Source organism: Rhinatrema bivittatum, chromosome 9, assembly GCF_901001135.1.
Source record: "Rhinatrema bivittatum chromosome 9, aRhiBiv1.1, whole genome shotgun sequence".
NCBI lineage: Eukaryota > Metazoa > Chordata > Amphibia > Gymnophiona > Rhinatrematidae > Rhinatrema > Rhinatrema bivittatum.
The window spans coordinates 182,532,767-182,552,895 of NC_042623.1; the positions used below are offsets into that span (position 1 = coordinate 182,532,767).

Here is a 20,129-nt window from a genome sequence, read left to right on the forward strand (position 1 = left end):
ACATTGGAATTACTATAGAAATTGTCTATAAATACAACATATGCAAGTAAATCAGTATCCACAACCAAAAATTGAAAAAAAAGAGCATTAAAGTGGTTACACTATCAGTGATGCCTATTGCGACGGTCATTTTCAATTTTTGTGCGTCTTTAATGGTACTTGTGATAATTAGAGGTGTGGAGGTCTATTTTCCTTTTTACATTAAAGCATCATATTGCCAGGTCAAGAACCATAAGGGAAGGGAATTTAGAAAAAACTTTGAACGGACCAATTAAAACAGGGAGGGTAGGTTATCTAAGAAGGCTGTGTTCAGGCAAAATGTAGATTAGACACCAAGAAATGTCCAAGTTAAACCTTTATTTGAGAGGAGACTTGTATTTTGTACGTATGCCCGACTCCAGGCCGAGTTTCGCCCCCACCAGAGAATGGTCCTGTTATTTAAGAGCGGAGACCTAATTGTATTATCGTTATATTTGTACCAAAAGAGTGTGTGAATTTTAGTGCACTAAGTTAAGCAAATTTTCTGGCTCATTTAGTGTTCATCTATATACAGCCCCTGAGGCAGCCCCCTGGTGGGGCGAAACTCGGCCTGAGTCGGGCATACGTACAAAATACATGTCTAACTTGGACATTTCTTGGTGTCTAATCTTACATTTTTGCCTCTAAACGAAAAAACTTTGAAGACAGCTGGAGCAGAGGAGGAACCATCCAAGTTAGTAAGGGTGGCTTGGACCAAGAGTAGCGCTGGTGATCAAATCACATTCAGGCCGATACAGTACAGTGCACTCCGGCAGAGCGCACTGTAACCCGCGATTGGACGCATGTTTTCGACGCGCTAGCATTACCCCTTATTCAGTAAGGGGTCGAAACGCGCGTCCCAACCCCCCCGAACCTAATAGCGCCCGCAACATGCAAATACATGTTAATTGCCCTATTAGTTATTCCCGCGCGATTCAGAAAGGAAATGTGCAGCCAAGCCACACATTTTACTTTCAGAAATTAGCGCCTACAGAGAAACTGTTCAGGAAGGTGACTGGTGTGTGTGTGTGTCAAAGACTGTTTGGGAGATGATTGGTGTGTGAGAGACAGAAACTGGTCATGGGGGCATGACTGGTATGGTGTGTGTGTGAGAGACATGGGACTAAGGAAGAGGACCATGAGTATAGAGCTTAGCCTCTACTGCTGCTTCTGCTGTGTGCTATGGCCTGCATGGAAGAGGAGTAGGAGAGCTGCTGGAGGGGGTAAGTAAAGGTGGCTTTTTAGTTTATTTTTCTTGATTGACTGCCATTTTAATTATTTAATATTATGTGAGATGTCTGCTTTTTTTGAAATATTTTATTGGTGTTTGGAGAATTTTTAATAGTTTTTATGAGTTTTTAATTGTTGGATGTTATTCTGTTCATAGCTGTTTAGAAACATTTATTCTGCTTATTAGTATAGTTTTACAATTATTTCTGTGTGGGGATCTATAGCAGCTTGGCTTGTTCTGTTTTTCCTAATAAGAGGTGTATTGGTTTTTAGGACCTTGATTTAATATTTATAGTGTTGCCTTTTCATAGATAGGGTTTGCTTTCTGTTGAGTGTATTCCATAATACAGGTGTAACTGTGTGCAGGATTAGTTTATGTTACATTACTACAGATCCTGGGAGCATGTTAGGTCGGTTCTGTGTCTGTTACCGAGATGAGATATTTTACTAGCATGTAAGTTTTATCATTCTTATTTGTTGTGTTTTCTCAAGAGGACATGCATTGGTGGTAAACTGCTGTTCTTTTCATAAGTAGGGCTATTGAGCCTGGAAGTAGAAGGAGTTTGAGTTGCTGTTACTGAGATGACACCAGAACCAGAATATCTTTTTTGTAGGGTGAGTTGTATGGGGAATGTCATAATTCTGCTTTACATCCATTATTGTGGGTCAGGGGGGTTCCCGTGGATGCAAACTGTACTTTTTACATCAAACCCCGTGACGATCATGGGTCAGTGTGTCACGCATGTGAGAGCCATCTGTCAGGTGTTGTTCCCGACAGATAAAAGGTTGAGAACCACTGCTCTAGTGTCTCTAGCGCCTCTTTTTACCTCTTTTTACTGCCGGCCCTAATTTGAATACTGAATCGCGTGCACAAGAGAGTGGCCTGTGCACACGCCGGGAGATCAAGGCATCTGTTCTTCTTTGTTATCCTGATGGCTATTATAGATCGTCTACCTCTTTGCTTTTTGGGACTTCCCTGGTGAATCCATGCTGCCCTTGGGTCCAGAAACCTACTAGTTTGTACACTGTTCACAATCTTTACTTCAGCAACATCTCCATGCATTTACCACTACTGAGGTGTGAGGCTAACTAGCCTGTAGTTTTCAGCCTCCTCACTGCTACAGCTTTGGGAAGTGGGACCACTACAGCTCTTTGTTACGACTGTCGCTGCCCGACGTCTCCACTCCGCCCTCCTTGGCGACTCCTCATGCAGTTGATGATTGATCTGACTGCTTGCAGCGTCTGCCTGACGTCCTCTCCGGCGTCCCCAGACTCCGGCTTGGGCGCTGCATTCCGCCATGTTGTTCAGCTGCCCATAGGGCGCGCGCGCTGCACGGCCCCTGCTTCTTATTCCTTCTTTGGCCGCGAACCTCAGGGCGTCCCCCTGTGATGACGTCACGCATCCCGGATACAAAAGCCTACACATCTTGCTAGCTAATCGATGTTAGCAACGGATCCGACGGACCGGGTCGGGGATCTACTTGTGGATGGGATTCGCGCTCTGTGCCTGGCTACTCTGCCTCTCCTTTATTGGACTTACTCTGTCGGGGTGCCCGCTCCTCGAGGGCCTCTCTCTCTTTTCTTTCGGGTCGCTGTCTGGGGTCGGTGCTCGCTCCTCAAGGGCCCGTGTTCCCGGACTCACTGCCTGAGCTTGCCTCTGCTTGGGGGGGGGGGGGGCTGCTGCCTACACCATCAGTGAGTTACATCTACTTTCTCTCAGAGCTGTTCCCTGGAACCAGGTATTCGCTCCTCGAGGGCCTGCCTCTATTCCAGCTACTGTGTTACCATCCGGGAGAAACCGTTGTGTGAGAAATCCACCAACGAGGCTCAATACCAGAACCCTGTGTATGCTTCACCGTACTCACTATCTCAGTTTCTCTCCACTACAGCACAGCTATAGAGGGATTGCTGTTCCAGTGTCCTGAGGGACTACAAGCCCAGCCGGGCTTCATCTCTACTCACTACTGCCACCTCTGGTGGCTTCTCAACTCTGTTTAATAAAAGATAATTCTGTGTTGTGTGTCCTAAAGCTGAGCCTGACCTGTAGCCCCTCACAGGACTTCCCCCATGGGTGTGGTCATCTGCCACAGTGTCCAAGGGTCCACCCAAAACCTTACAAACAATAACACACTTCTCCAGTCACATGGCACTCCTTCCAGGGATCTATTGAACAGATCTTTCAGCGGACCCGCCAGCACTATCTCTGAGCTCCCTCAGTATCCTAGGATGTACCTCATCTGGCCGCATGACATTGTCCACTTTCAGGTTTCCTAGTTCTTCCCATACATTCTGTTCCATAAACGGAATTTCGTCTTCCCCACCCCAATCTACGATCTTCTCAACCAGCAGTGATCCTTCTCCAGATTCATCTTTAGTGAATACCGAACTAAAGTATTTGTTTAATTTTTCTGCCATTTCTTCATCTCCCTCCACATATTGCTCTTTGTCATCTTTCAATTTCATTATACTTCGGGCCTCCCTTCTTTTTCTGATGTATCTGAAGAATGTTTTGTCACCTCACTTTACCTCTTTGGCCATCCTTTCTTCTGCATGAACTTTTGCTTACTTGATTTCTTTCTTCGTCTCCCTCAGCTTCACCAGGTATTCTTCCCTTCCTCTTTTTGGGATCCTTTAGACTTCTTGAATGCTGTTCCTTTTGCCTTTATTTCTTCAGCCACCTCCTTTGAGAACCAGATCGGTTTATTTTATCTCTTACTTTTGTTTACTTTTCTAACATATAGATTTGTTGCCTTTCTAATAGCTCCTTCTAATTTGGCCCACTGTTGTTCCATCTCACCTATTTTCTCCCAGTCTTCCGATTCTTCCTCCAGGAACATCCCCATTTTAACAAAGTCTGTATTTTTGAAATTTAAAACTCAGGTCTTGTGACTTTTCTTTATCATATTTGCAGTATCAAATCATACTGTCTGATGATCACTGGTGCTCAGGTGGTCACCTACGCAGACATTAGAGACATCCCCATTTATGAAGACCAGGTCGAGTATCGCGCCCTCCCTTATGGTTCCATTACCATTAGGCCGATGCAATAAAACCTGCAGGAGAGCCGGCTCTCCGAGGCAAGCGCCCACTCTCCCGACGCGCGCCCAGGCACCTCTCCTGGGCACACAATTTTGTATGTAAATTAGGGCCCGCGCTAATAAGGAGGCGCCAGGGACACTAGCGCATCCCTAGCGCCTCCTTATTAGTGGAAGCGGCAGCTGTCAGTGAGTCTGACAACTGACGCTTAATTTTACCGGCTTCGGTTTTTGAACCTGCTGACAGCCATGTTTGAGGAAGTTGAACGCAGTGTATCGTGAGAGACTAGAGACGTTGGTGTTATTTGATGAGCTTTCACCCCTGATGAAGGATTGTATCTGAAACTTGGCCATGTTAGGAAGAGGAAACACTGCTACCAAGTAATCTTACAAGCGTCTATCTACAACAACATCTACGTACAGCTAAGTAGTATCAAAGATATTTTGTATGTAAAATTGTGGATTTTTCACGGTTCCAATTCAGTGCGGTCAACACTTTTGATTTACATTTGATTCACACACAAAAAAAGGGGGGACGGTGGTATGTTCATGATTATAACCAGAACATGGGTAACCTGGATGGTACCTGTATATTCATTATATGAAACTACCACTGTTCTCACTCAAAAATATTTGGAAATCCATTTTTTTTATATAATGGTTGAAAGTGTACTTTAAAAAAGTTTTGCTTATCGTTTTAGCGATGTGGGTTCTTTAGAAATATTTTGCTCTTACCTGCATTTGTGGTATTTTTTGGTTGTGTCAGGGAGAGTTAGGCATGTGTATATTTCTGTCTGATCCAGATGTCACTGGTGAAACACATACTACGCCTCTCTGCCTTGGCCATCTGCACCTGCATGTGACTATGGCACTGATTATAACAAGGTGGGATAACCTGTCTACTGAATGTAATCCTGGAGGGCACTTTATAATTGGAGGCTAAGAAGTGCAGCAAACCCTTAATGCCCAGGTTCTCCACTCTGCAGGAGCCAGTCATTCAGGGCAATCATTTCCCAGATGCACCACGTCACTACATTGGTTGCTACCTTACTTATGCCCCAGAGCAGTGATACACAACACCACCGTATTTCCTCTGTGTGGTTTGCTGCTGGAGACACATGGAAGGAGGTGCTGACCTGCCTTCGGCTACTGGCTATTTGATATCCTGTGATTCAGGGAATCCAAGACGTGATTCTGTCTAAGAATCCATTATTGAAAATCCTGCCTCCATTACTTCAGAAGCAGTAATCATGGAGAAGAGCACTACTGGTTTTGGGTGTTGTACTTTTGCTGCCCCTTCCCCGCTAATGCCAGTCTCGGATGGTTTTCCTGCCTTTTTGCCCCTGCTCCAAAACAAGAGGAAGAGAAACAGGTAGCAGTGGCGCATGCTCTCCCAATTTTCATTTTTTTATGGCTTGAGCCGGCTTCCACTTGTGGCTTTTCTGCAGCTAAAAAAAGTCTTAAGTTTAGGGGCAGGACTCCCTTTTTTCTCGCTGCTACTATTGCTTGTGGGACACCCAATCCCTTTGCCATTTTTCTGCCTGCTGCCATTTCTTCTTCTCCCCTTTACTCACAGTGGTATGCTGGAATTGGAAGTGGCTGCTGGGGGTTTTGATGTCACAATATATTTTATTAGTACTTCACCATTCTCCAATACCCCTCTAATACTGACTTAGTGCCTGCCACATACAATCAGGTTGACAGACTGAGTTCACTTTAGTGCCAACTTGCCAAGCAAAGTTGACAGCAGAATGAAAATACAAACAAAATCAAACTTTGAAATGTTTGAATGCTAATGCCAGAAGTGTAAGAAATAAGATGGGAGAAGTAGAGTGATTAGCAGTGAATGATGACAGATAGTTAATTGGCATCTCACAGACATGTTGGAAAGAGGACAACCAATGGGATAGTGCTATACTGGGGTACAAATTAAATTGCAATGACAGAGTGGCAGGGTGGCACTTTGTCTGGGATGACATAGAGTCCAACAAGATAAACTTCCTGCATGAGACTAAATGCACAATCGAATCTTTATGGGTAGAAATCCCTTGTGTTGGGGAAGACTATAGTGATAGGAGTATACTACAGTCCACCTGGCCAAGATGGTGTGAGAGACAGTGAAATGCTAAGAGAAATTATGGAAGCTAACCAAATTGGTAGTGCGGTAATAATGGGAGATTTCAATTACCCCGATATTGACTGGGTAAATGTATCATCGGTACATGTTAGAGAGATAAAGTTCCTGGATGGAATAAATGACAGTTTTATAGAGCAGTTGGTTCAGGAATTGACAAGAGAGGGAGCAATTTTAGATCTAATTCTCAGTGGAGCACAGGATTTGGTAAGAGACATAACGATAGTGGAGCCGCTTGGCAATAGTGATCATAATATGATCAAATTTGAATTAATGACTGGAACAGGGACAGTAAGCAAATCCACGGCTCTCATGCTAAACTTTCAAAAGGGAAACTTTGATAAAATGAGAAAAACTGAAAAAAAACTGAAAGGAGCAGCTACAAAGGTACAAAGTGTGCAGGAGGCATGGTCATTGTTAAAAAATACCATCCTAGAAGCACAGTCCAGATGTATTTCACACATTAAGAAAGGTGGAAAGAAGGCAAAATGATTACCGGCATGGTTAAAAGGGGAAGTGAAATAAGCTATTTTAGCCAAAAGATCTTCATTCAAAAATTGGAAGAAGGATCCTACAGAAGAAAATAGGATAATGCATAAGCGTTGGCAAGTTAAATGTAAGACATTGATAAGACAGGCTAAGAGAGAATTTAAAAAGAAGTTGGCCATAGAGGCAAAAACTCACAGTAAAAACTTTTTAAAATATATCCGAAGCAGAAAGCCTGTGAGGGAGTCAGTTGGACCGTTAGATGATCGAGGGGTTAAAGGGACACTTAGAGAGGATAAGGCCATTGCGGAAAGATTAAATACTTTCTTTGCTTCGGTGTTTAATGAAGAGGATGTTGGGAAGGTACCCATATTGGAGAAGGTTTTCATGGATAATGATTCAGATGGACTGAACCAAATCACGGTGAACCTAGAAGATGTGGTAGGCTGGATTGACAAACTGAAGAGAAGTAAATCACCTGGACCGGATGGTATACACCCCAGGGTTCTGAAGGAACTAAAAAATGAAAATTTGTATTCAAAAGTGAATAAAATGAAAATTTGTAACCTATCATTAAAATCATCCATTGTACCTGAAGACTGGCAGGTAGCTAATGTAACCCCAATATTTAAAAATGGCTCCGGGGCGATCTGGGAAACTACAGACCAGTTAGCCTGACTTCAGTGCCAGGAAAAATAGTACAAAAGTATTCTAAATATCAAAATCACAGAACATATAGAAAGACATTGTTTAATGGAACAAAGTTACCATGGCTTTACCCAAGGCAAGTCTTGCCTCACAAATCTGCTTCACTTTTTTGAAGGAGTTAATAAACATGTAGATAAAGGTGAACCAGTAGATGTAGTGTATTTGGATTTTCAGAAGGCGTTTGACATGGTTCCTCATGGGAGGCTTTTAGGAAAAGTAAAAAGTCATGGGATAGGTGGTGATGTCCTTTCGTGGATTACAAACTGGCTAAAAGACAGGAAACAGAGAGTAGGATTAAATGGACAATTTTCTTAGTGGAAGGATTGGGAAGTAGAGGGCCTCACGGATCTGTATCGGGACCCGTACTTTTCAATATATTTATAAATGATCTGGAAAGAAATAAGACGAGTGAGGTAATCAAATTTGCAGAGGATACAAAACTGTTCAGAGTAGTTAAATCACAAGCAGATTGTGATAAATTGCAGGAAGACCTTGTGAGACTGGAAAATTGGGCATCGAAATAGCAGATGAAATTTAATGTGGATAAGTGCAAGGTAATGCATATAGGGAAAAATAACCCATGCTATATTTACACAATGTTAGGTTCCATATTAGGAACTAGCACTCAAGAAAGAGATCTAGGCTTCATGGTGAATAAAACGGAAAATGTCATAATGCCTCTGTATCACTCCATGGTGAGACCGCACCTTGAATACTGCATACAATTCTGGTCGCTGCATCTCAAAAAAGATATATTTGCGATGGAGAAGGTACAGAGAAGGGTGACCAAAATGATAAAGGGAATGGAACAGCTCCCTATGAGGAAAGACTAAAAAGGTTAGGACTTTTCAGCTTGGAGAAGAGACAGCTGAGGGGTATGATAGAGGTGTTTAAAATCATGAGAGGTCTAGAACAAGTAAATGTGAATTGGTTATTTACTCTTTCGGATAATAGAAAGACTAGAAGGGCACTCCATGAAGTTAACATGTGGCACATTTAAAACTAATTGGAGAAAGTTCTTTTTCACTCAGCGCACAATTAAACTCTGGAATTTGTTGCCAGAGGATGTGGTTAGTGCAGTTAGTGTAGCTGTGTTTAAAAAAGGATTTGATATAAGAACATAAGAAAATGCCATACTGGGTCAGACCAAGGGTCCATCAAGCCCAGCATCCTGTTTCCAACAGTGGCCAATCCAGGCCATAAGAACCTGGCAAGTACCCAAAAACTAAGTCTATTCCATGTAACCATTGCTAATGGCAGTGGCTATTCTCTAAGTGAACTTAATAGCAGGTAATGGACTTCTCCTCCAAGAACTTATCCAATCCTTTTTTAAACACAGCTATACTAACTGCACGAACCACATTCTCTGGCAACAAATTCCAGAGTTTAATTGTGCGTTGAGTAAAAAAGAACTTTCTCCGATTAGTTTTAAACGTGCCCCATGCTAACTTCATGGAGTGTCCCCTAGTCTTTCTACTATCCGAAAGAGTAAATAACCGATTCACATCTACTCGTTCTAGACCTCTCATGATTTTAAACACCTCTATCATATCCCCCCTCAGTCGTCTCTTCTCTAAGCTAAAAAGTCCTAACCTCTTTAGTCTTTCCTCATAGGGGAGTTGTTCCATTCCCCTTATCATTTTGGTAGCCCTTCTCTGATACCTCTCCATCGCAATTATATCTTTTTGAGATGCGGCGACCAGAATTGTACACAGTATTCAAGGTGCGGTCTCACCATGGAGCGATACAGAGGCATTATGACATTTCAGATTATTCATCATTCCTTTCTAATAATTCCCACATTCTGTTTGCTTTTTTGACTGCCGCAGCACACTGAACCGACGATTTCAATGTGTTATCCACTATGACACCTAGATCTCTTTCTTGGGTTGTAGCACCTAATATGGGAACCCAACATCGTGTAATATAGCATGGGTTATTTTCCCTATATGCATCACCTTGCACTTATCCACATTAAATTTCATCTGCCATTTGGATGCCCAATTTCCAGTCTCACAAGGTCTTCCTGCAATTTATCACAATCTGCTTGTGATTTAACTACTCTGAACAATTTTGTGTCATCTGCAAATTTGATTATCTCACTCGTCGTATTTCTTTCCAGATCATTTATAAATATATTGAACAGTAAGGGTCCCAATACAGATCCCTGAGGCACTCCACTGTCCACTCCCTTCCACTGAGAAAATGCCCATTTAATCCTACTCTCTGTTTCCTGTCTTTTAGCCAGTTGCAATCCACGAAAGGACATCGCCACCTATCCCATGACTTTTTACTTTTCCTAGAAGCCTCTCATGAGGAACTTTGTCAAACGCCTTCTGAAAATCCAAGTATATGTTTTTGGAGAAGTCCATTACCTGCTATTAATTAAATTGACTTAGAAATTAAATTTGGAGAAGTCCATTACCTGCTATTAATTAAATTGACTTAGAAAATAGCCACTGCTATTACTAGCAACAGTAGCATGGGATAGACTTAGTGTTTGGGTATTTGCCAGGTTCTTATGGCCTGGATTGGCCACTGTTGGAAACAGGATGCTGGGCTTGATGGACTCTTGGTCTGACTCAGTATGGGCATGTTCTTATGTTCTTATTTTTAAGTGTGCCTGGAAACTTATACAGAGGATGAATGGAAAGCAAGTCCCTTGAAGTGCAGTGTTAAGCAGACCCAATTCCAAGTACAAAGGGAAGGTTGGAAGGCGAATTGATAAAACAGCTCCTAGTTCCCAAACATATCACCAGAAGGGTCATGCAGTTAGCATACAGCCACCCAGAGAAAGCTCAGCCTACCCAAGCCTGAGGTTATAATCACCCTATGGTCCAAAGCGTATTGCAGCCAGGGGATCGTGTTTATGTCCTCTTGTCTTTGCAAAGCAAATTGTTAGTCCGTTAGCAAGGATCCTATGAAGTTTTGGAGAAAACAGGCCCTGTGGATTACAAAATAGCCTAGCCAGATAAACCAAATAAAACTCTAATCTACCACGTAAACTTCTGAAGGAGTAGGTTGCAAAGGTATGTGAAATGGTGCAAATAGAAGAGTATGGTCCAGAGGTTGGATCTGATATGGACAGAGCCCAGATTCCTTTGGGAAGCACTGTCCACCCCACAGATAGCTGACTTAAATCAGCTTGTGCAGCAAAAACAAGGAGATCTTCTCGAACCTACCAGGTCGTACCCACCTGTGCAGCATTGGATCATTACACCTCCTGCAGTTGTTGTGCAGCAACAACCCTGTCAGATTCCCGAGGCCTGCACCATGGTCATCGAGACCAAATTAAGGAATTATAGAGGGGTGTAATCGTGATTGGTCCTCACCCATACTACTCGTGCTGAAGCCAGATGGGATTATAAGGTTCTGCATTGACTTTAAAAGGGTTACCAAGGTCTCAAAACTCGATGCGTACCTGATGCCTCAAATGGATGAATTGATTGAGCATCTTGGATCAGCCCAGATCATTTCTATCCTGGATATTATAAAAGGGTAGCGGCAGGGTCCCTCATGCCAGTGGTGAAGGAGAAGACAGCATTCTCAATGCCAGAGGGACTTTTCCAGTTCACTGTCTTCCCTTTAAGACTCCATGGCACCCCCGCAACTTTTCAGTGCTTGGGTGACCGCCTGTTCCGCCCACATCAAGCAGCCCGCCTACTTGGATGACATTGTGGTGTACAGCCCAGAAGATGCATCTAAGCCAACTCCACACTGTGGCTTGACCAGTCTGAGGAAAGCAGGACTGATGGCCAACCCTAAGAAAATGCTTGCTGTGAGGGCAGAAGTCCAGTATCTTGTCTACAACCCTGGGGAAGGACAATGTCCATCTTCAGACCCAGAAGATTGAGGTGATCACCTGGATGCCTATCCCGCAAACAAAAGCAAAAGTGAGCATGCTTCTAGGCCACATGGGATATTACAGAAGGTTTATTTCCAATTACTCAGAGAAGGTGGAGCCTCTCACAAGGCTACTGTTGAAGAAAGCACCAGAGGAGGCCTTACAGCGCTGTGAAAGAGGGTTATGCTCCAAACCAGTTCTGATAAGTCTGGACTTCACTGAACTCTTCACGATGCAGACCAATGCCTCAGAAATAGACTTGGGAGAAGTCTTAGTCCAAGAGATGGATGGCCAAGAACATCTTGTGGCATACATTAGCCGGAAGCTGATACTACAGGAGAGGTGTTACTCAACAGTTGAGAAGAAGACCATGGCAGTCAAGTGGGCCTTAGAGGCCTTGTGGTACTACCTGTTAGGAAGGCAGTTCACACTTAAAATGGACCACCAACCGCGTCTCTGGATAAATGAAATGAGTCCAGTGTGAGGGTAATAAGATGGCTCTTGGCCCTACAGCCCTTCATCTATAAAATATGACATAAGCCAGGAAAGAAAAACAGAAATGTGGATTTCCTATCCAGAGAGGAGTCCCTGGTTCAGGCATGCGTTCACCTAAGTGAGGGTGAGCTGAAGGGATGAGTGTACAGGAAACTCCCTCAAACCACCTTAAGAGAACAGCCAGCCACAGATATCTGGTCCAGTCCTCCATAACGATCAGCCCCGCAAGGAATTCTGGGAGAAGGGAGGCTCTCTTCACCTACTATAAGGAATCAGGGCCCAGAAGGGTTAGGGAGGCGCCAGAAAACAGGCAAGAAGCCAGAGCACTGCCAGAGTACCGCCAGATGACTTATGTTTGGATGCTTTTTGAATTGCAAGGAAGGGACTGCCTTTGGAAGCTGTTTATTTTCTGTTTTCATAAATAAAATGTATGTAAGGAAACAGCCAGAGTCTGCCTCCTTTATCCCACTGGCTGTTTCCCCAAGCCATGACCACCCAAGTTACCTCAAGCAGAGAGAGGCTAGGAAAATGGTCAAGACCTTTAGCAGAGTTGAGGAAAAATAGACAGACCCAGCTATGAGAGGAGGGAGAATACTTACCAGGAAATGAAAAGGACAGAACCTGAGTTTTTTTTGTTGCCATTAACATGGACTTAATGTTTTAAACCAGACTGTAGGCCTTTTCAGAACTCTGCTGCAGATTGCAGATCTAATAAATTACTTTGGTTTATTAGTAGTCCATACAGAATACCAGGGCTGAAATTGTCAGAAACTAGAGGCAAGAATGTGCACTTTTTGGACAGGATGATGTCAGTCATCCATGAGTGAGCACTTTATCAAACTAAAGTATGATCTGTTCTAGTCCCTTAAGTACAACGATACCAAGATAAAATAAAATAAAATGATATGGTGGGCTCAGCAGGTTATTTATTTTCTAAGGAACCTATTATTTGTTCTCGCTCTAAACCGGGTGTGGGAACCTTTGTAATATAAGCGGCAGTTGTTTCTCTGTTCTCTTTGTGCTGCATAGTTTAATGACTTTCTCTGATGTTATGGTACTGTCTGGCACTGGAAAAATCTAACAAGATTTAATAAGGCACTTTCAAGAGAAAAGGATGATTCATAGCAGCTTTGAGCCCACAAAAGAGTAAATGCCTGAGGCAGGCCTAAAGTTATTCGGCTGACTTAACCAGATATAGTTGAAAATAGACTCTGTTAATTGGATAGCTTTACCTCGCCACGGAATGCATCTCTTATTTTGGCTAGATTTTAGCTGAAAAATGAACATAAATGTCATCCTTTCTCTGATGGCCAATCCGGCAGGATCACAAAGAATAGATCATCCCTCCTTGGTTATAACCAGGGATAAGCAGTGGCTTTCTCATGTCTACATGGCTAATAATGGTTTATGAACTTTTTCTCCAGAACTTGTCTGAACCCATTTTGAAACAAGCTATGCAAACTGCTTTCACCACATCCTCTGGTAATAAATTCCATAGTTAAAGTGCACTGAATGAAAATATGTGATTTGTTTTAAATGTGCTACTTATCAACTTCTTGGAGTATCCTCTAGTACTGTTTAGAAGGATAAATAACCATTCTTTAATTATCCTAGAATAGTAGATAGAGCAGAATACAACTTTTAAATTAAATAACTGCACATAATACTCAAGGGGCCGGATTTTCAAAAGGTTACGCGCGCCGGGCCTATTTTCAAAAGGGGGAAAAGGACAGGGGAGGTAGGGGGGAAAGGGCAGGGGAGGCAGGGGAAGGGAAGGTGAGTTGGGGGTAGGGAACGGGGGAAGGCAGCGTGGCTCGGCGCAGGCTCGGCGTGCGCAAGGTGCACAATTGTGCCAACCCCTTTTGCGCGCCAACCCCTGATTTTATAACTTGCATGCGCCAGCGCGCATAAGTTATAAAATCGGGCGTACATGTGCACGTGCCGGGTAGCGCTCCTTTTAAAATCTACCCCAAGATGTGGTCACACCATGGATCAGAACCGAGGCGTTACATCCTCTGTGTTTTGCATTCCTTTCCTAATAGTACCTGACATTCTGTTTGCTTTTTTGACCGTCATTGCACATTGGATCGAGGAAGAGATCCAGAGAAAGACCAAAATAGTGTGGGGTCTGCACCAAAAGACTTGAGACTGATGGACCTAAATATGCATATCTTAGAGGAGAGACAGAGGAAATAGGACTTTTAAATACCTAAAGGGTATTAATGATACACAGGATTCAAGCCTTTTTCGGTGGAAAGAAAGCTGTAGAGCTAGGGGACATAATATGAAGCTCCAAGAGGGTAGACTCAACAACATCATCAGGAAATATTTCTTCACGGAAAGGGTGTATGGGTTGCCCTCCTGGAAGAGGTAGTGAAGACAAGAACGGACATGGGATAAACATAGAGGATCTCTGGTGGTTAGAGGATGGAAATTAAGAAAAGGCGTAACCTGTGTTAACTGTTATAACCTGCATGGAGCAGCATTTACTATCCTTAAAAAGCTTGCTGGGCAGACTAAATGGACCATTGGGGTTTTTTTTTCCCTCATTTACTGTGTTACTGTTTCAAAGTATTGTACATAGTGATTCCTAGATCCTTTCACTGAGTGGTGACACCTTATATGGAACCCAGCATCATTTATCTAAAGTTTGGGTTATTCTTCCTTAAATGCACCACTTTGTACTTGCCCATATTAAATTTCATCTGCCGTTTAGACGCCAGTCCCCAGTCTCGCAAGGTTCTCTTGTACTTTTTCACAATCTGCTCGTGATTGAACTACTTTGAATAATTTTTTGTCATCTCCAAATTTGATTACCTCTCTCTTTGCTGTCTTTTAGAGATCATTTATAAAATATTTAAATACCAGTCCTGGTAGAGATCCTTGGGGCACTCTACTGTTTATCTTTCTCCATTGAGAGAAATGACCATTCAGTCTTACTCTCTTTCGGGCCGATTCAGTAAAATGCACGGGAGAGCCGGCGCTCCGAGGCAAGCACCCGCTCTCCCAACGCACGCCCAGGCCACTCTCCTGGGTGCGCGATTCAGTATGCAAATGAGGGCCCGCGCTAATAAGGAGGCGCTAGGGACACTAATGCGTCCCTAGCGCCTCCTTATTGGCAGAAGCGGCGGCTGTCTGCGGGTTTGACAGCTGACGCTTAATTTTACCGGCGTCGGTTGTTGAACCTGTTGACGGCCATGGGTTCGGAAAACGGACGCCGGCAAAATTGAGCATCCGTTTTCCAGGCCGCGGGCAGATTATTTTTTTAAGATTTTTTAAAAAAAATTTTATTTTTGGGGCCTCCGACTTAATATCGCTTTCCCGGTGCCAGCCTAAATTAACTCCTGCCTTTGGGCAGGCGTTAATTTCTGAGAGTAAAATGTGCGACTTGGCTACACGTTTTACTTTCTATATCGCGCGGGAATAACTAATAGGGCCATCAACATGCATTTGCATGTTGATGGCCCTATTAGTTTCGGGGGGGGGGGGGGGGGGGGGTTGGACGCGAGTTTTCCATGCACTATTACCCCTTACTGTATAAGGGGTAATAATAGCGTGTCTAAAACGCACGTCCAAACGGGGGCTAATGGTGCACTCGGCCTGAATGCACCGTACTGAATCGGCCTGTTTTCCTTTAGCCAGTTATCAATCCACAATAGGAAATTGATTCTTATTCATGACTTTTTAATTTCCCGGTGAGTACTTTGTCAAACATATTCTGAAAATCCAGATAGCTATATCGACTGACTCACCTTTGTCAACATGTTTGTTAGTCCCTTCAAAGAAATCTAACAGATTTGTAAAGTAAGATTTGCCTTTGCTAAACCACATTATTGGATTATCTGTTATCTGTTGACTTATCCTTTGCATATTTGAATGGTACAGGTGCAAAAGACACAGAAGAGAAGTAACTGTAAATAACCAAAGAAATAAATCTTGTGCTGTAGATGATCTGTCATGGGGCCCTGCCGAAAAATCATCCATGAAATGATATTAACTGCCCAGAACCCTGCCATGATCTTACAGTTTTGGTCTCCTGGGGTTATTTTATTGTTTAGTATGTAGGCAAAAATTTTTCACTTTCCCTAGTTCAAGTTTTCCTCTACTGCTGTAACTTTTCTTCCTTCTCCTCTGTGTTCATCCGTCTTTTGTGCCCTGCATCTGGGGTTCTGTGCACTGTGGAGGGGACTACATGTTTCTGACGTGACTCCTGGGAAAAGCCTCCTCCCCACCCAGCATTATTTATGTATATTGACTAGGCTGTTTTAATATATTTGTTTTGTAATTTGCTTAGAGTACTGGTCTGATCCAGCAGAATTTTAAGTATGAAGAATAATAATGTCACTTTTTTTTTTAAAGGACAAGGTTGCAAATACAATGGGAGGAGAGTTAGAAAATAAAAGTATAGTAATATAGTAAATTACAACAGCTAAAGAGAAAAAAGGACCCATCTAATCTGCCTAACAAGGTTTTTAAGGTTGTTACTGCCAAGGCCAAAGGTGCTGCTGTGTCCTGAGGAGGAAGAGGAGAGTTTACAGTCTTTAGTATGTGAAGGACTGTAAATTGGGACTTCTCTGAAACCCAAGGTTTGTGCTAAGCCATGTTAGATGCCACTTCAAAGTGTCTGTATGTATAGAAAGAGGGCTCGGCTCTGGCTTATCAGACCAGCACAAGGGGGCTTCCCGTGAGTGTATGCAGGAGCAGCTCTGCAGTCCAACTTCTGTACGTGACATAACTGGTCCCAGCTGACAGTGAAAGCAAGCAGCTCAGTGCTACCTGGTGCTTTGAGAGGGGAATAGAGGCTATGAATCCTAAAGTTTGTGTTAAGCCATTTCACTTGGCACCAAATCTCTCTAATCCTATCTCACCTGCCCACTCCAGATTCCTGTTCTAAAATAGTCTTCCTCACTTTAGCCATGCTCACCTGCCTTCCTATTTTCCTTGTTATTCCTTGATTTTACTTGAACACAATTAGAAAACATTAACATGGAACAAAACAATTTACAAGCCTACAGGTCACCGCTATCCATTGAGAATTGAACATCTACTACCCTTCACTCCCAACAGCTAAGCCATAAAGCCAGCATGCCTAAGGATTATTTTCTGCAGATGCAGAAATTAGCCATGTACTCTGGGGATCGTCCTCCGGTCTTCCGATCCAGGCCCCATACCATTTTGGTCGCCCTTCTCTGGACTGCCTCCATCCTGTCTCTTTCCTTTTTGAGATACAGGCTCAAGAACTGAACACAGTACTCCAGGTGTGGCCTCACCAAGGACCTGTACAAGGGCATCACCACCTCCTTTTTCTTACTCTGTGCAGCCCAGCATTCTTCTAGCTTTAGTTATCGCTTTGTCGCATTGCTTTCACCACCTTCAGACGTGATCACACCAGGGTTCCTTTCCCAGTCCATGCACATAAAGCTCTTTAGAATTACCACACCCAAGATGCATGACTCTGCACTGTTTGCCATTGAATCCCAGCTGCCTAATCCTCGACCAGTCTTCAAGCTTTCTTAAATCACTTTTCATTTTCTCCTTCAAGCGTTTCCACTCTGTTGCAGATCTTAGTATCATCCACAAATAGACAAACTTTACCTTCTATCCCTTTTGCAATGTCACTCACAAAGATATTGAATAGAACCGGTCCCAAAACCGATCCCTGTGGCACTCCGCTTAACACCGCTCTCTCTTCAGAGTATATTCCATTTACCATTACACGCTGTCTCCTGTCAATAGTTTGCAATCCAAGCCACTAGCTTAGCACCTACTCCCAAGCTTCTCATTTTGTTCACGAGTCTCCTATGTGGGACCATATCAAAAGACTACTAAAATCCAAGTAAATCATATTGAGCACTCTTCCCTGATCCAATTTTCTAGTCACCCAATCAAAGCTATCAATGAGATTTGTCTGAAAGGATCTTCCCCTGGTGAATCCATGCTGCCTCGGGTCGAGCAACCCACCGGATTGTAGGTAGTTCACTCTCCTTTCCTTCAGAAGAACCTCAATCTCTCATCCTGTGTTATGATTGGCAGCTCATGGGAAGGCCCCTCGTGCCACCTCACTCACCTCCAATGCCAGCCCGGGCCTCATGGGGTGAAAATGCGACCAGCAAACAGCAGCTTTCGGAGCAGCACGTTCTCTCCAGATGCCACTAGGCTTGGACATCTCCCAGGTCTGCTCTAAGCTTGTGTGCACAGGGCACCCCCAGCCTTAAAGGGGCCACAGCATAAAAGTCCCCATGATGCCCCTAGATGATGTCAGAGGACTCCCTCTAAGGCTGCCTCAGATACCTCAGCAATAGGTCCCCTGCTGTGCCTTGTGTCCCAGTGCATATTACTAGCTTCCTGCATCTTGTTTCCTGATTTCTTGTCCCTTCTTCGTCTTCCAGTACCTTTGCCTTATCTGTGCCCTAGTCGTTGTCTTGTCTCTTGCTCCTTGTCTCATCGTGTTCCCCTCGGCTTGACTTCTCAGATTCTGACCCTGGCTTGGATCCTTACCTTCGCTGATCACTGCCTGTACCTGACCTTCTGCCTTGGAACCAACCTTGCCTTGTCTGCTGTCTGCCCCGACCTCTGGCTTGTTATCCATCTACACTGTCAGCTCCCTGTCCCAACCTCTGGCCTACTGTCTATATCTGCTGTCTGTTGCTTGCCTGACTGTCGACTGGACTTGGACTCTCGTATATGGATTGCCCTGGGCACCCACCTAAGACTTGCCAGCCACCAGAACCCAAGGGCTGAACCTGCATGGAAGGTGGTTGGTATAGGCGAAGCTCCAGCCGGTCTCACCGCAGGGCTTCTCTGCCAGCAGTCAGTGGGGGCCTAGCAGACTTGCTCGCTAGGTGGTGCCAATCGTACCACAGCACCAAGGATCCACCTTTCCTGTGAGCATTACATACTGCTTCTCTTTGTCTGTAACCTTGGAGTCATCTTTGTTGCCGCTCTCTTCTTCTTCTCTATACACTTTCAAATACTGTTAAAGTGTGTTATTTCTTCCTCTATAATATCACTAAAATCTGGCCCTCCCTTTCTGAGCTTGTCCACTACTGCAGCTTGCTCTTTGCTGGCTCCTGCTGAACCAGTTTTCTCCACTGCAGTCTTTTCAAAATGTAGCTGCACGCCTCATGTATCTTCAGCGTCCCCATGACTATGATGGTATCTGATTTAAAGAAAGCATGGGATGATAAGCACAGGGGATCTCTGAGGCAGTGATAGGAAACTGAATTGGTTGATGTGGATGGAAAGACTAAATAATTCACACCGTCTTTTACATGTTTATGATTCTATGTGTAACGCCTTTCTCAAGTCCCTGCACTGGCTCCCTGTCTGCTTCCTCATATAGTTCTTCATTCTGCAGCTCCTCATTACCTGTCTTCTCTTCTCTCTTCCTGCATCCTTCATCATGAACTCCATGCATCCAGCAAGTCACTCTTCACCACTGTCCCATCCCAGCTCTCTGCTTTCCACCTTGCTGTGCCATATGTCTGGAATAGACTTTCCGGTTCTGTGGGTCATGCTCCCTCTCCGGCCATATTCAAATCCAGTTTCAAAACTTACCTTTTTGAAGCTGCTTTTCAATTCTAAGTACTTCTCTGCAATAAATACACTTCCCATAGATAGACTCTTGCTTATCATGTTTGTCTTGATTGGATTATAAGCTCCATTGAGCAGCAATTGTCTCTTATGTGCATCTGTATGTCTAGTAGTGCTTTAGACATGATACATAGTAGTAGCAGTAGTGCAGGAAGACGTGTGTTGTGTCCCTTGAACTGACCAAGATGTGCTTTATGAACAGGAGGATCAAGACGCCATGGAGGCAGACCTAGACAAGGCAGAGGTGCTGCAACCCCAAGTCGGTGAATTATCAGGGGAGAAGTTGCTGACAACAGATTACTTAGGGGTAAGTAATACCTTTTTACATCTCTTAAGTGTATATATAATCTGTATCTTTATATACATCCTTTCCTAAACATATACACAGACCTCGCTCAGTGTACATATGCCAATTATACAGTACTATAGTAATTTTCATGTGTAAAGATACCTTAATTATCTGTACCCCTTCAAATCAAATAAATGTACAGTCTTTGTACTACATCTTTCCTAAAACCCATATCCCAAAACACAATACAGCCACTCAAGGGGCACAACAGGGAGGCAACAAATAAGCCCAGATTGA

The 20,129-nt window shown here is 43.7% G+C and overlaps 1 protein-coding gene across 1 annotated transcript in view; it reads left to right on the forward strand.

Moving 5' to 3' along the window:
• ARMC9 (armadillo repeat containing 9) overlaps positions 1-20,129 on the forward strand; it is a 295,211-nt gene that overhangs the window by 236,574 nt on the left and 38,508 nt on the right. Inside the window, 1 exon segment of the mRNA XM_029615818.1 lies at positions 19,746-19,850. Coding sequence (XP_029471678.1) covers positions 19,746-19,850 — 105 coding nt within the window.